The 13,344-nt window shown below is 42.8% G+C and overlaps 1 protein-coding gene and 1 non-coding gene across 15 annotated transcripts in view; one reads left to right on the top strand and one right to left on the bottom strand.

Annotated features, from left to right (window-relative positions):
- Window positions 1-13,344, top strand: part of PTK2 (protein tyrosine kinase 2) — a 331,183-nt gene that overhangs the window by 277,990 nt on the left and 39,849 nt on the right. For all 14 annotated transcript variants that reach the window (XM_053559586.1, XM_053559583.1, XM_053559587.1 and 11 more), the window contains 2 exons: window positions 7,258-7,344; window positions 13,197-13,334. In XM_053559586.1, coding sequence (XP_053415561.1) covers window positions 7,258-7,344; window positions 13,197-13,334 — 225 coding nt within the window. The remainder of the gene's footprint in view (window positions 1-7,257; window positions 7,345-13,196; window positions 13,335-13,344) is intronic.
- LOC128564070 (U6 spliceosomal RNA) lies at window positions 6,686-6,792 on the bottom strand. Its single transcript, XR_008373959.1, has one exon. It is a non-coding gene; the product is annotated as a U6 spliceosomal RNA (small nuclear RNA).

The following is a 13,344-nucleotide window of genomic DNA, read 5'->3' as shown; positions in this document are numbered from 1 at the left end:
CAAAAATTAGAATTTTGAAAAACATCACCATGACCTTGACAGCCTTCCAATTCTTAGACTGTTTTGATTGAGTTCAGGATGATAATTAATAAGACTTTTTAAAATATATATATTATGTACCAAAATGTGATGATTTGGGGAAGATCTACAGATCTCAGTAAACCAATATTTTCTAAGTGGCTGATATAGGATGTTATAAGATCACACATGGGTTAAAGGTCCCTTCAAAGTATAACATAGAGACTAGATTTTTTTTAACCCTTGTTTTATAACAGATACATGATACGGTCTCCAATTCTACATTGCAAGTCACCTTTAAGCAACTAACTCCTGTTGAGTTTTAGAGTAGTATCAAAAAACATTATCTTCAGTTGTGCTAAAAAAACTATTAAAATTAAAACCTTTTCCAGTTGCACGATTATGTGAGGCTACGTTTTCTTTAGCTACTACAGTAAAACAGTATATCACAGCAAAGTGCAGAAGCAGATCGGAGAATCCTTTGCCTTGTGCTGACATTAAGAGATTTACGTAAATGTAAAAGGTGTCCTTCTTTTGGTTTTGTTTCGAAAAAAATAGTTATTTTTTAAACAGGATAGGTGAATATTTCTAAGTGAATTAATACATACTTTTAAGTGTGTGATTTAAGTTTTCACAAATATTGGTAGATATATTCCAAATAAACAAAAGCTCTTCAAGTCCCTAGTAATTTTTAAAAGTGTAAAGAGCTCCTAAAAATGAAATGTTGAGAATGGCTGCCTCAGAACAAAAGGAAATAAAGCCAGTTTTCTTCAGCCCTAATTAAAACTAGCCCTCCATTTATATAACAAAAAAATTTTAATGGCCCGTTTACTAATCCTGAAATAAAATACATGGTAATAAATGACTTACTAATTTCAAAATATCAGTGTAAGGATACTTACGTTAGGAGACCTAACTATACAGGAGAAGTAATAGCAAAGTCGTTTTGACGACACTGTGCACAATATGTTTAAACACTAATGTCTGAGCACACCAGGAGACCTGTTTGCATATTCACCATGAATACCACAGCCACAAATACAGAGCCCATGGCCTCAACTGATAAGTATTTCATTAGTCTTGATGATGTCGTTTTCTAGAATGGTGAGAAGATCTTGGTAAAGTTTAAAGGAAATAAAATTGCCCATTAGTATACAAAGGCGTTGGTATTCTGCAAAGTCCTGCATCTGATAAACTAGGCAGAATATCATTTGTGTTAATCTGTAAAGCAGTTTGTTCTAGGTCAGGTGACAGAAAAGCTGTTGCTATTGTTTTGCCTATAAAGTTGAGAGAGGCATCAGAAAGTCCTGTGTGATGTGAGACAAGTCCTTTTATTCAGGCTTGTCCTCTTACTGCCAACATTCTCACCTGCCTGGCCTCTACCCTAATGCCAGTTGTTGGGAGCATCAGAAGCACTCTCACAAATACAGCTGTCCCTCAGCATCCATGAGGGAGTGATATCAAAATCCCCAAATGCTTGTTGTTAGGTATGTATGTACAAATATCTTCTTCCACTCTAGGCTGTTTCTCACTTTTCTTTCCCTTGGAGACAAGGTCTCTTATCACCTAAGCTGAAGGGCAGTGGTGCCAGTGTAGCTCACTCACTAAAGCCTCAGAGTCCTGGATTAAAGCTATCCTCTTGCCTCAGCCTTCCAAGCAACTAGGACTACAGGCACCCACCACCACATCCAGCTAATTTTTCTTATTTTTTTTATAGAGAAAGGGCTTATTTATATTGCCCAGACTGGTCTTTTTTTTTTTTGTTTGAGACAGAGCCTCAAGCTGTTGCCCTGGGTGTGCTGTGGCGTCACAGCTCACAGCAACCTCAAACTCCTGGGCTCAAGCGATTCCCCTGCCTCCGCCTCCCAAGTAGCTAGGACTACAGGCGCCTGCCACAACGCCCATTATTCTTTGGTTGTAGTTGTCATTGTTGTTTGGCTGGCCCGGGCTGGATTCGAACCTGCCAGCTCAGGTGTATGTGGCCAGCGCCTTAGCCACTTGAGCCACAAGCACTGAGCCGCCCAGACTGGTCTTAAAGTCCTCGCCTCAAATGATTCTCCCACTTCAGCCTCCCAAAATGCTGAGATTGCAGATGCGAGCTACCCACTGCACCTGGCCATTCAGATCCCTTATATAAAATGGCATATTTTCATATATAACCTATGTACAGCCTCCCATATACTTCAAGTTATCTTTATGGTACTTATAATACCAAATACAGTGTACATGCCACATAAATAGTTGTTATAGCATACCTTTCTATTTGTATTGTGTTTTTTTTTTCCTATATGTTTTCAGTCCATAGTTGGTTGAATTGGAAGATATGCAACCCTTGGATAAGGAGCGCTCACTGTACCTTAAATGTCCCTGGAGAAGCAGTTGACACTCAGTTGAGGGCCTCTAGGTTAGGATATCAGTTCTTTCCTTTTTCTCCTTCCTTAATCTGAAGATTTTAGTAAGATTTCCCGCTGTCCCACATTTGCTTTATTAAAATCTTAAGTTTCTGTCTTGGAAGAGGTGTATTGACCCTGCTAACTCATCCTGGTTACTAGCAGGTGACACTCCTGAGTACTTACATGAAAGCCATTCTCAAAGACCTTAACATTTACTGGCTTAATCTCCATGACAGCTGTAGGAGGTAACTGTTGTTATTGTCACCTTTTTGTGGTTAACAGTGGGAGGCATAAAGAGGTGATGTACCCTAACCACACACACTGGCAGTCTGGCTCAGAGACTGCCCTCTGGACCACCATACTTTGCTCACCTTTACAGAGAACAATACGTTTGCATTCACCGTGTCTGGTGGTTAGCAAAATTCGATTTTGTGGCATCCTTTGTGCAATCATTTTGTCTTACCATAAGACATTTTCTTCTTTTACCTGTTACCTGAAATGAAACCTTGTGTTATCATTTGCTACCTTTTTGGTATTTGAGTAACTGCGAGGTGTTTTATAGTGCTTTTGGCATTGTCAGATCTTTTTCTTTTGTATGTTCCTTTTTATTTAATGTTTGGTGAGTCAGAAGTACAGTAGTCTTAGAATAGCATCATGTAAAGTAGATTTGGAAGTCAGGCAGTTCTGCCCTTACCAACTGGACTTAAATTGCCTGATTTCTCTGAGCCTCTAAAATGGGAGCAGTAATATTCCTTCACGGCACTGTCGTCAAAATTACCAGATTGTATATGAAGTGCCTAGTCTTTTGTACACAGGATGAATAAATGACAGCTGTTTTTATTTTTGCCTGTGTTACTCACTTACCCTTCCAAATGTAAGACAGAAGACAAAACGACACAGCTATCAGCTCTGTTCATTGCCCTAATTTGGGGCTCAGTATCCTTTCATTCTTGGGCTCCAAGAGCACTTGCTCCAGAAAACCGCTCCCATACAACCATTACTAAGGGTTACATGTGGACACCTTTAAAACAACAGTGGCACTTAAATGTCAGTGTTCAAAGGTAGTCACACTCTTTCTTGGCCTCTATTAAATCAGCACAACCACTTTTTAACAGTAAACCTTTAAAAATATAGGTCTGGCCAGGTGCAGTGGCTCACACCTATAATCCTAGCACTCTGTGAGGCTGAGGCTAGTGGATCCCTTGAGCTCAGGAGTTTGAAACCAGCCTGAGCAAGAGTGAGACCCCCATCTTCCCTAAAAATTATCTGGGCATGGTGATAGGTGCTTATAGTCCCAGCTACTGGGGAGGCTGAGGCAGGAGGATTGCTTGAGCTAGGAGTTGGAGGCTCCTATAAGTTAGGCTAACATCACGGCACTCTAGCCTGGACAACAGAGTGAGACATTGTCTGAAAAAAACAAATACACATATATACGTGTGTGTGTGTGTGTATGTACATGAGTCTAAAGCGTAGTCCTTTGGGTTTCATGGAACATGCTATGGAAACTGCTGCCCCAGTGCACAGTAGAGAAAAACATAGAACACCTCTTTTCCTATTGGGTGGATCTTTGAAGGATTCATGCTCATACTTAGAGTAGATTGCAATGGGGCACTGTTGAAATGTGACGGGGATAAGGAAGGGTTTCCCAGTCCAGGGCTAGAGCCAGTATAGGAGTAGTTGGGGTGTGAAGAGACAGGGGAGAGTGGAGGACTAGAGTCTGTATTACGCTTGTGAAATCAGGAGACTGAAGGAATGGGAAATGTGCAGATTGAAGGAGACGTTCGAGGCAGAGGGTGTTCCAAAAGGACTACCCTTCAGGCCCATATATGTGTGTGTATGTATGTATTTGTGTTTTCAGAGAGCTTACTCAGATGAGACTGATTAAGAGTCTCTACTTAACGTACTCTGGACCTAACTGTAGTTGAGCGTGTGTTTGTCCAGCGCTGTGAGGGAGGAGGAATTTGCTTCACTCCTCTTTGCCTGCTGGGACTTAAAATCCATTTCCTTTTATTCTGGCCTGAGTTTGGCTGGAAAAAAAAAAATTGGTGGGCGGCACCTGTGGCTCAGTCGGTAAGGTGCCGACCCCATATACGGAGGGTGGCGGGTTCAAACCCGGCCCCGGCCAAACTGCAACAAAAAAATAGCTAGGTGTTGTGGCGGGCGTCTATAGTCCCAGCTATTTGGGAGGCTGAGGCAAGAGAATCGCTTAAGCCCAAGGTTGCTGTGAGCTGTGTGATGCCATGGCACTCTACCAAGGGCCATAAAGTGAGACTCTGTCTCTACAAAAAAAAAAAAAAAAAATTGGTTTTCACCTTATTAAATCCCTCAAGTTTTAGGAGCCATTTATTAACCTTTCTTTTAGCCTTCTGTTCAGACTAAACTATTCTTTCGCTATGAAATTTGAATTAACTTATCCCACAATAAAATGGGAATTTTAGAGCGGTAAGTGACTTTAGAGCTTGTCTACCTTATTATGGATGAGGAAATAAAAGGCAGTGAGTGTGATCACCAGACCATGACTACACAGCCAGGAAAGCGGGTGTGCGCCCTCCAGATCCCAGCTCACCAGACAAGAGGGCACTCGGGTTTCTCAGACCTGAGGCGTTTAACATCCCTTTTTGTTATTTATAGTAGTTTTGTAGCTTTATTAAGATACAACTCACATATCATACTATTTACCCATTTAAATTGTGCTATTTACCATCTTTAGATTGTTCAGAGTTGTCTAACCATCACAATTAATTTTAGAACATTTTTATCACCCCAAAATGAAACCCTGTACCCATTAGCAGTCTTCTTGCGTTCTCTCTTTCTCCCAATCCCTGATAACTACTCATCTATTTTCTCTTGATTTTTCCCTATTCTGGACATTTCGTAAATGGATCATATAGAAATATGGTTCTTTGTGGCTGTTTTTTTCACTCACAGTATTTTCAGAGTTCGTCCATTTGGTAGCACGTGTCAGTATTTCATAACTTTTAATTACCAAATATTTCATTTATGAGTTGATTGAATTTTGTTTATCTATTCACCAGTTGATGGACACAGATGGTTCCTACTTTTTAGCTATTATAAGTAATGCTATTAAGAACATTCTTATACATGGTTTTGGGCTTGCGCATTTAGAAGGGGTCTTACTGTGTTGCCCCCACTAGCCCTGAACTCCTGGGTTCAAGCGACTCTCCCACCTCAACCTTCATGTAGCTCATGTACATCTTTTTGTGCAGACTTATATTTTTCATTCCTGAAAGTGGAATTTTCTGGGTGATATGGTAATTCCATGTATAATTTTCTAAAGAACAGCCCTACTGTGTTCCACACTGGCCACACCATTTTACATTCCCACCAGCAATGCACAAGGGTTCCTGTTGCTCCATATCCTTCTCAACACTTTCTTTTCTTTTTTTTATTATAACCATCCTACTGGTTGTGAAACTGTGGGTTACTGTGGTTTTGCCTCTCCCTGGTGCTGGATGGTGTTGAGTATCGTCTCATGTACTTTCTGGCCATTTGTTTATCTTCTTTGGGTCTACTCAAGCCCTTTGTCCACTTTTTAATTAGACTGTTTGTCATTTTATTGTTGATTTATAAGAATTATTTGTATATTATAGATATGAATATCTTATGAGACAAGTGATTTGCAAATATTCTATTCTTTAGGTTGTCTTTTTACTTTCTTTTTTTTTTTTCATACTCAATACTTTTATTTCAACATTGATATACTTCTTTTTTGAAAGGTGAAGATATACAGGGTGCTTGTGACACATACTTTTCTAGGAACCTCTCTAAAGCCTAGCATGCATTATAAGACCTGTCAATGCAACTCTAATTTCTGTAAGATCTGTTAACTCTCTCAAATTCTTACATATAAACTTAAAACGTTTCCAGAAGGTAACATCCATCTATCCCTCAAAACTTTCAAATTCCTTTTAAAAGCATTTCCTGGCCTATCCTATGTCCACCTAATTCAAAGTAGTTTGCTATACAGAGGAAGTTGAATATATACAAACATTAAAAACATTCATCAACACTTATATAGTTCTCTCCTCTTCTAAGAAGTCACAATTTTACCTTTTGAAGTTGTCCACCATCCAAAAATTTAAAGTATTGACTTTCAATTAGCTAGCAACAAAGGCAACATATTTTTACAATAGCCCTAAGTTTTAATGGCAGGCAAAGAGAATGTGACTACATACGTCAGCAGACTAATTACAGTGAGGAAGGTGAGGTAATAAGGGTGGGTTGTAACAGAACTGTGAAGATGGGAAGCCATGAAAAATACAGAACGCTTCACGAATTTGCGTGTCATCCTTGGGCAGGGGCCATGCTAATCTTCTCTGTATCATTCCAATTTTAGTATATGTGCTGCCAGAGCAAGCACAGGGCCAGCTTTGAACCTGCCACCTCCAGTATATGGGGCCGGTGCCCTACTCCTTGAGCCACAGTTGCCGCCCATCTTTTCACTTTCTTGATGGTATAATTTACAACATGAAAGTTTCTAATTTTGATGAAGTCCAGTTTAGCTACTTTTTAGTGTCAGAGCTAAGATAATATTGCCTAACCTAGGGTCACAAAGATTTACTCTGATGTTTCCTTGTAAGCATCTTAAGGTTTTTAGCTTTAAGTCTATGATCCATTTTGTGTTAATTTTTGTTACACTTTGAGGAAGAGTTCAAACTTCATTTTTTCACATGTGGATATCTGGTTGTCAAAGCATCATTTATTGAATAAACTATCCTTTCCCTCGTTGAAATGTCATATCATTCTTTTTAACTAAGCTCTATTAGAGAAGTATCTTTTCTGTGTTTTTCATAATTCATATAATGCTCTGTTGATTTGTTCACAGCCCAGCAGACCTGGTTATCCTAGCCCGAGGTCCAGCGAAGGATTTTATCCCAGCCCACAGCACATGGTACAGACCAATCATTACCAGGTATACCAGTTGTCACAGAAACAAAATGTATTACTTGATTCTTCAGCTCTTTTGGGGTAGAGAATACATTGTGTATATTTCTTTATTATTATTATTATTTGTGTACTTATGAGTATGATTTGGCTAGCAGAAAAGCAAGAAAGTGGCTGCCCTGTTTGTTGCCTGAGTGAGTGTTGTCTTGACACCCGGTGCAGGAGGCATTCGCTACTTAGTCTTAAAGTAGGTGGTTCAGGGGGCCTCTAGCAGCTCTTAACCCTTTCTCATCTTCCTGCTCTTTAATAATAAAGGGTAGGGTGAATCCAGTAGACACACACTATGCACAGGTGGTACTGAACTGGGCAATTTTTCTGAAAGGCAAGAGTAAAATTTGAGTTAAAGTAAAATAAATTAAAATAAAATTCTGCTTAACAGAAACCATGAGATGCCACTATGGACAAGTGTAGAAACAGTGTGAGATTGACAGACAAATATCTGTACAAACTAGGAAAGATTATCCTTGAAAGAAAAGGACCCAAAGCAAGCATATAATTTTGTTTGCCTTTATTTTTGAGACAATGGTATTAGTTTTTATTGAGGTATAGTTTACTTACAGTGAAACATGCAGGTCTTCGTTTTGACTAAAGCACACACCAGTGTATTCCATCCCCGTATCAGGATGGAGAATGTTTCTATGACCCCCGGAAGTTCCTTGTGCCCTTTCCCACCAGTTGCCAACTGCCCCAGCAGTAACCACTCTTAAACAGTTCCTAGTGCCAGAGATTTTTTTATGCCTATTCTAGATTTTTTTTTTTTTGAGACAGAGTCTTGAACTGTCACCCTGGGTAGAGCGCTATGGGGTCATAGCTCACAGCCACCTCAGACTTTTGGGCTTAAGCGATTCTCTTGCCTCAGCCTCCCAAGTAGTTGGGACTACAGGTGCCCACCACAACACCCGGCTATTTTGTTGTTGTTGCAGCTGTCATTGTTGTTTAGCAGGCCAGGGCTGGGTTCCCACCCACCAGCCCTGGTGTATGTGGCTGGTGCCTTACCCACTGAGCTACAGGCACCGCCCTAGAATTTTTGTTTTAATGCAAGAGTCTCACTGTGTTGTCTTCGGTAGAGTGTTGTGGCGTTACAGCTCACAGGAACCTCAAACTGTTTGGCTTAGGACCTGCCTCAGCCTGGCAAGTAGCTGAGACTACAGGCACCTGCCACAATGCCTGTCTGGTTTTTCTTTTTTTTTTTTTTTTTTTTTAGTAGAGATAGTGTCCCACTCTTGCTCAGGCTTCTCTTGAACTCCTGAGCTCAAGTAATTCGCCTACCTTGGCCTTCCAGAGTGCTAGGGTTACAGGTGTAAGCCACTACGCCTTGCCCTAGAATTTTATATAAATGGAATCATGTAGGGTGTGATTTTTTGGTGTCAGCTTTTTTACTCATTATAATGTCTGTGAGAGTCAGAATCTTATTATGAAAGGGCCAGAACTTTCCTTCCTCCTTCACAAAGTTTTTGAGAGCAGGGTTTAAATTATGGCCCTTTTGGGTCAATGTGGGCAAAAATTCTTAACTGTTGGTACTAGGGTAACAAAGAAGAATGCAGGGCCTGTGTCTTGTTACAGGCAGGGGTTAGAGAGACCATATGGCTGTGATAGTGAAACTGGGTAAATTTCAGGCTCTTTCTCTACTGCCTTCAGATTCTAATACACTAATTCTGAAGTGGAGCCCCAGAATATCACATTGTTAGCAAGCAGTCCCAGTCATTCTGGGGCAAATGACTCAGACCCATTTTTTGAGAGACTGTTTTAGAGACTCACTTGCCTGGAGGAAAGGAAGTGAATTGTTTGAGGTGTCAGGTCATCTGTTTGTTCAGCAGGATGTCAATGAATGTCCCCCCTCTGTGCCCAGCACTGTGTCAGGAGATGGGAATGTAGAGATGAATAAGGGACTTCTTTGCTCGTGGGAGGCACTCACAGGGCCCTTCCATCTTGGTCATCTAAATTACCAACTCTATACTTCAAGGAGCCAGAACCCTGACCCAAGGCAGTGATCAGAGCAGCCAAAGGTATGTCACAGCCTAAGGAGAGAAGACCCACACCTCTAATGGCTGAGACACCTAAGCTCCAGCAAACAGCAGAAGGACGCTGGGCAGGGTTGGTTACTGGCGTTGTTTAGGGAAACGTGGCAGCACCTACTGAATGAGAGCCTGTTCACAGAACCAGTGCTCTGTGTGCCTGCGGGCCGACATGGAGTCCTGCAGATGTTGGTGGCTGTCTGCCACCACTGTGGGGATTTCTCTCCCAGTGCCTAGAACAGTGTGTAGAAATGAGTTAATAGGGAATAAAGTAAAACACCCATTTTTTTTTCATTAAACATCTGTATAATTAACCTCCCAAGCCCAGATTTTCCTGTCTTGTAAATGAGAGCAGCTATAGAACATTTCCTGGCATCATTTCACGCTCCTTTTATAGACTAAAGCGCCCACCGATCCTTTCACACAGTTGGTGTTACGTAGAAACTGGCTTAGATCATTTGAAACCTTTGTTTTATAAATTCCTAAAAGTTTTGTAGCAGTAATGCATCCCTTTCCCCACAAAATAGTAGTGATACAGCATTTTGTATTTAGTAGGGTTTTTTTGTTGTTGTCTGTTTGTTTGTTTGTTTGTTTGTTTGAGACAGAGTCTCACTATGTCACCCTCACCCTCGGTAGAGTGCCGTGGCGTCACAGCTCACAGCAACCTCAAACTCTTAGGCTCAAGTGATTCTCTTACCTCAGCCTCTCAAGTAGCTGGGACTGCAGGCACCTGCCACAACGCCTGGTTATTTATTTATTTATTTTTAATCATACTTGTTGTTGTTTAGCAGGCTTAGGCTAGGTTCAAACCCGCCAGCCCCAGTGTATGTGGCTGGCACCATAACCACTGAGCTGTGGGCGCTAAGCCTTAGTAGTTTTTTTATTACTAAGATATTTCCATTTAAATAAGGAGTAAGAACTAGCTGTATATCTTACTTTAAATGTTGTCCGTATGGAACTTTGGCATAAATTAATGTCTAGAAACCTAATAAATGGACAAAACCCTTGTTGAAGAGTGTGTTGATATTTGGAAATAATGAATTCGGCCATGCTTTGTCTCATTTAAAAATTAACGAACAACCTCAGCCTTACAATACTAACCTGATGAGCTATGGAACAAATACTGATTCTGTTCTTTATTTCTCTTGGTTAAGAGAAGGAACCATGTAAAGTAACTTCTTATTTTCCCTCTGCTCTTGAAAATCTTCTTCATATCCAACCAAATGTGTACTCTTTGCCTTAGTCATCATTGTCGGAACTTGGAAGTATGACTTCTCCTACCATTGGCCCTTTGCTCATTAGAAGACAGACATTTTGGGTTCTCTGTGGGGTTTTGTTTTATTCTTCTGGGGTGGTGGATTGGGCAAGAAGGGGGAGTTCTGGAGCAGAGCATGCTCAGCCACTTCTGTGGCAGCCTATTACTTTTGCATGCAGGGATAATCTGCTCTCGGCATCACGGTAAGTGAGAATTCAAAAGTAAATGTGTTCTTATTTTCTAGTATATATTTGAATTAGTTGTCTAATGCATCCATAACAAATTGCCTTTCTTAAGGCTTTAGTTAAGAATTCATTTCCTTGCCTTACCAGCTTCCAGGCCACCTACACCCCTTGGTTAATGGTCCCTACTCCACGCTCAGAGCCCGTGTATTGGGTGTTTCTGATGGTCCCTACTCCACACTCAGAGCCCGTGTATTGGGTGTCTCTGATGGTCCCTACTCCACACTCAGAGCCCGTGTGTTAGGTTTCTAATGGTCCCTACTCCACGCTCAGAGCCCGTGTATTGGGTGTTTCTGATGGTCCCTACTCCACACTCAGACCCCGTGTGTTAGGTCTCTGATGGTCCCTACTCCACGCTCAGAGCCCGTGTGTTAGGTCTCTGATGGTCCCTACTCCACACTCAGAGCCCGTGTGTTAGGTCTCTGATGGTCCCTACTCCACACTCAGAGCCCATGTGTTAGGTTTCTAATGGTCCCTACTCCACACTCAGAGCCCGTGTGTTAGGTCTCTGATGGTCTCTACTCCACGCTCAGAGCCCGTGTGTTAGGTCTCTGATGGTCCCTACTCCACACCCAGAGCCCTTGTGTTAGGTTTCTAATGGTCCCTACTCCACACTCAGAGCCCATGTGTTAGGTCTCTGATGGTCCCTACTCCACACTCAGAGCCCGTGTGTTAGGTCTCTGATGGTCCCTACTCCACGCTCAGAGCCCGTGTGTTAGGTTTCTAATGGTCCCTACTCCACGCTCAGAGCCCGTGTATTGGGTGTTTCTGATGGTCCCTACTCCACACTCAGAGCCCGTGTGTTAGGTCTCTGATGGTCCCTACTCCACACCCAGAGCCCTTGTGTTAGGTTTCTAATGGTCCCTACTCCACACTCAGAGACCGTGTGTTAGGTCTCTGATGGTCCCTACTCCACGCTCAGAGCCCGTGTATTGGGTGTCTCTGATGGTCCCTACTCCACACTCAGAGCCCGTGTGTTAGGTCTCTGATGGTCCCTACTCCACGCTCAGAGCCCGTGTATTGGGTGTCTCTGATGGTCCCTACTCCACACTCAGAGCCCGTGTGTTAGGTTTCTAATGGTCCCTACTCCACGCTCAGAGCCCGTGTATTGGGTATTTGTGATGGTCCCTACTCCGTACTCAGAGCCCGTGTGTTAGGTCTCTGATGGTCCCTACTCCACGCTCAAAGCCTGTGTGTTAGGTCTCTGATGGTCCCTACTCCATGCTCAGAGCCCATGTATTGGGTGTCTCTGATGGTCCCTACTCCACTCTCAGAGCCGTGTGTTGGGTGTCTCTGATGGTCCCTACTCCATGCTCAGAGCCAGTGTATTGGGTGTCTCTGATGGTCCCTACTCCACTCTCAGAGTCCGTGTGTTAGGTCTCTGATGGTCCCTACTCCATGCTCAGAGCCTGTGTGTTGGGTGTCTCTGATGGTCCCTACTCCACTCTCAGAGCCATGTGTCAGGTCTCTGATGGTCCCTACTCCACACTCAGAGCCCGTGTGTTGGGTGTCTCTGATGGTCCCTACTCCAGGCTCAGAGCCCCCGTGTATTGGGTGTCTCTGATGGTCCCTACTCCAGGCTCAGAGCCCATGTGTTGGGTGTCTCCGATGGTCCCTTTTCCACTCTCAGAGCCGTGTGTCAGGTCTCTGATGGTCCCTACTCCAGGCTCAGAGCCCATGTATTAAGTGTCTCTGGCCATTCTTCAGTGGTCGCATCTCCCTCTCTGTGCTCTTCTGTCTCACTCTTGCACTTTTTTTTTCTTTTTTTTTTTTGTAGAGACAGAGTCTCACTTTATGGCCCTTGGTAGAGTGCCGTGGCCTCACACAGCTCACAGCAACCTCCAACTCCTGGGCTTAAGCGATTCTCTTGCCTCAGCCTCCCGAGCAGCTGGGACTATAGGCGCCCGCCACAACGCCCAGCTATTTTTTTGTTGCAGTTTGGCCGGGGCTGGGTTTGAACCCGCCACCCTCAGTATATGGGGCCAGCGCCTTACTGACTGAGCCACAGGCGCTGCCCTCACTCTTGCACTTTTGAGGAACCTGTGATTACAGTGAACTCAGATAATCGAGGATAATCTCTCCATCTCAGGGTCCTTAATTTAGTGTCACATTTGCAAAGTCTCTTTTACCTTGTAAAGGAACATAATCACGTGTTCAAGGATTAGAATGTGGGCATTTGGGGGCGCCCATTATTCTACCAACCACAACATCCTCTGTAATTTGAATTCTGTTCTTCCATGTGTAAAACAGAACCGTGTAGAAGTGAAGCTATGGCAGAACATTTTCTTGCCTCCTACCTCATTTACAGGTCTCTGGCTACTCTGGTTCACATGGAATCACAGCCATGGCTGGCAGCATCTACCCAGGTCAACCAGCTCTTTTGGACCAAACAGATTCGTGGAATCACAGACCTCAGGAGATATCAATGTGGCAACCCAACCTGGAGGTAAATTGGT

Source organism: Nycticebus coucang, chromosome 13, assembly GCF_027406575.1.
Source record: "Nycticebus coucang isolate mNycCou1 chromosome 13, mNycCou1.pri, whole genome shotgun sequence".
NCBI classification, from domain to species: Eukaryota; Metazoa; Chordata; class Mammalia; order Primates; family Lorisidae; genus Nycticebus; species Nycticebus coucang.
Note: the sequence above shows the minus strand (reverse complement) of the source record. Positions and strands in the feature narration are given on the sequence as shown.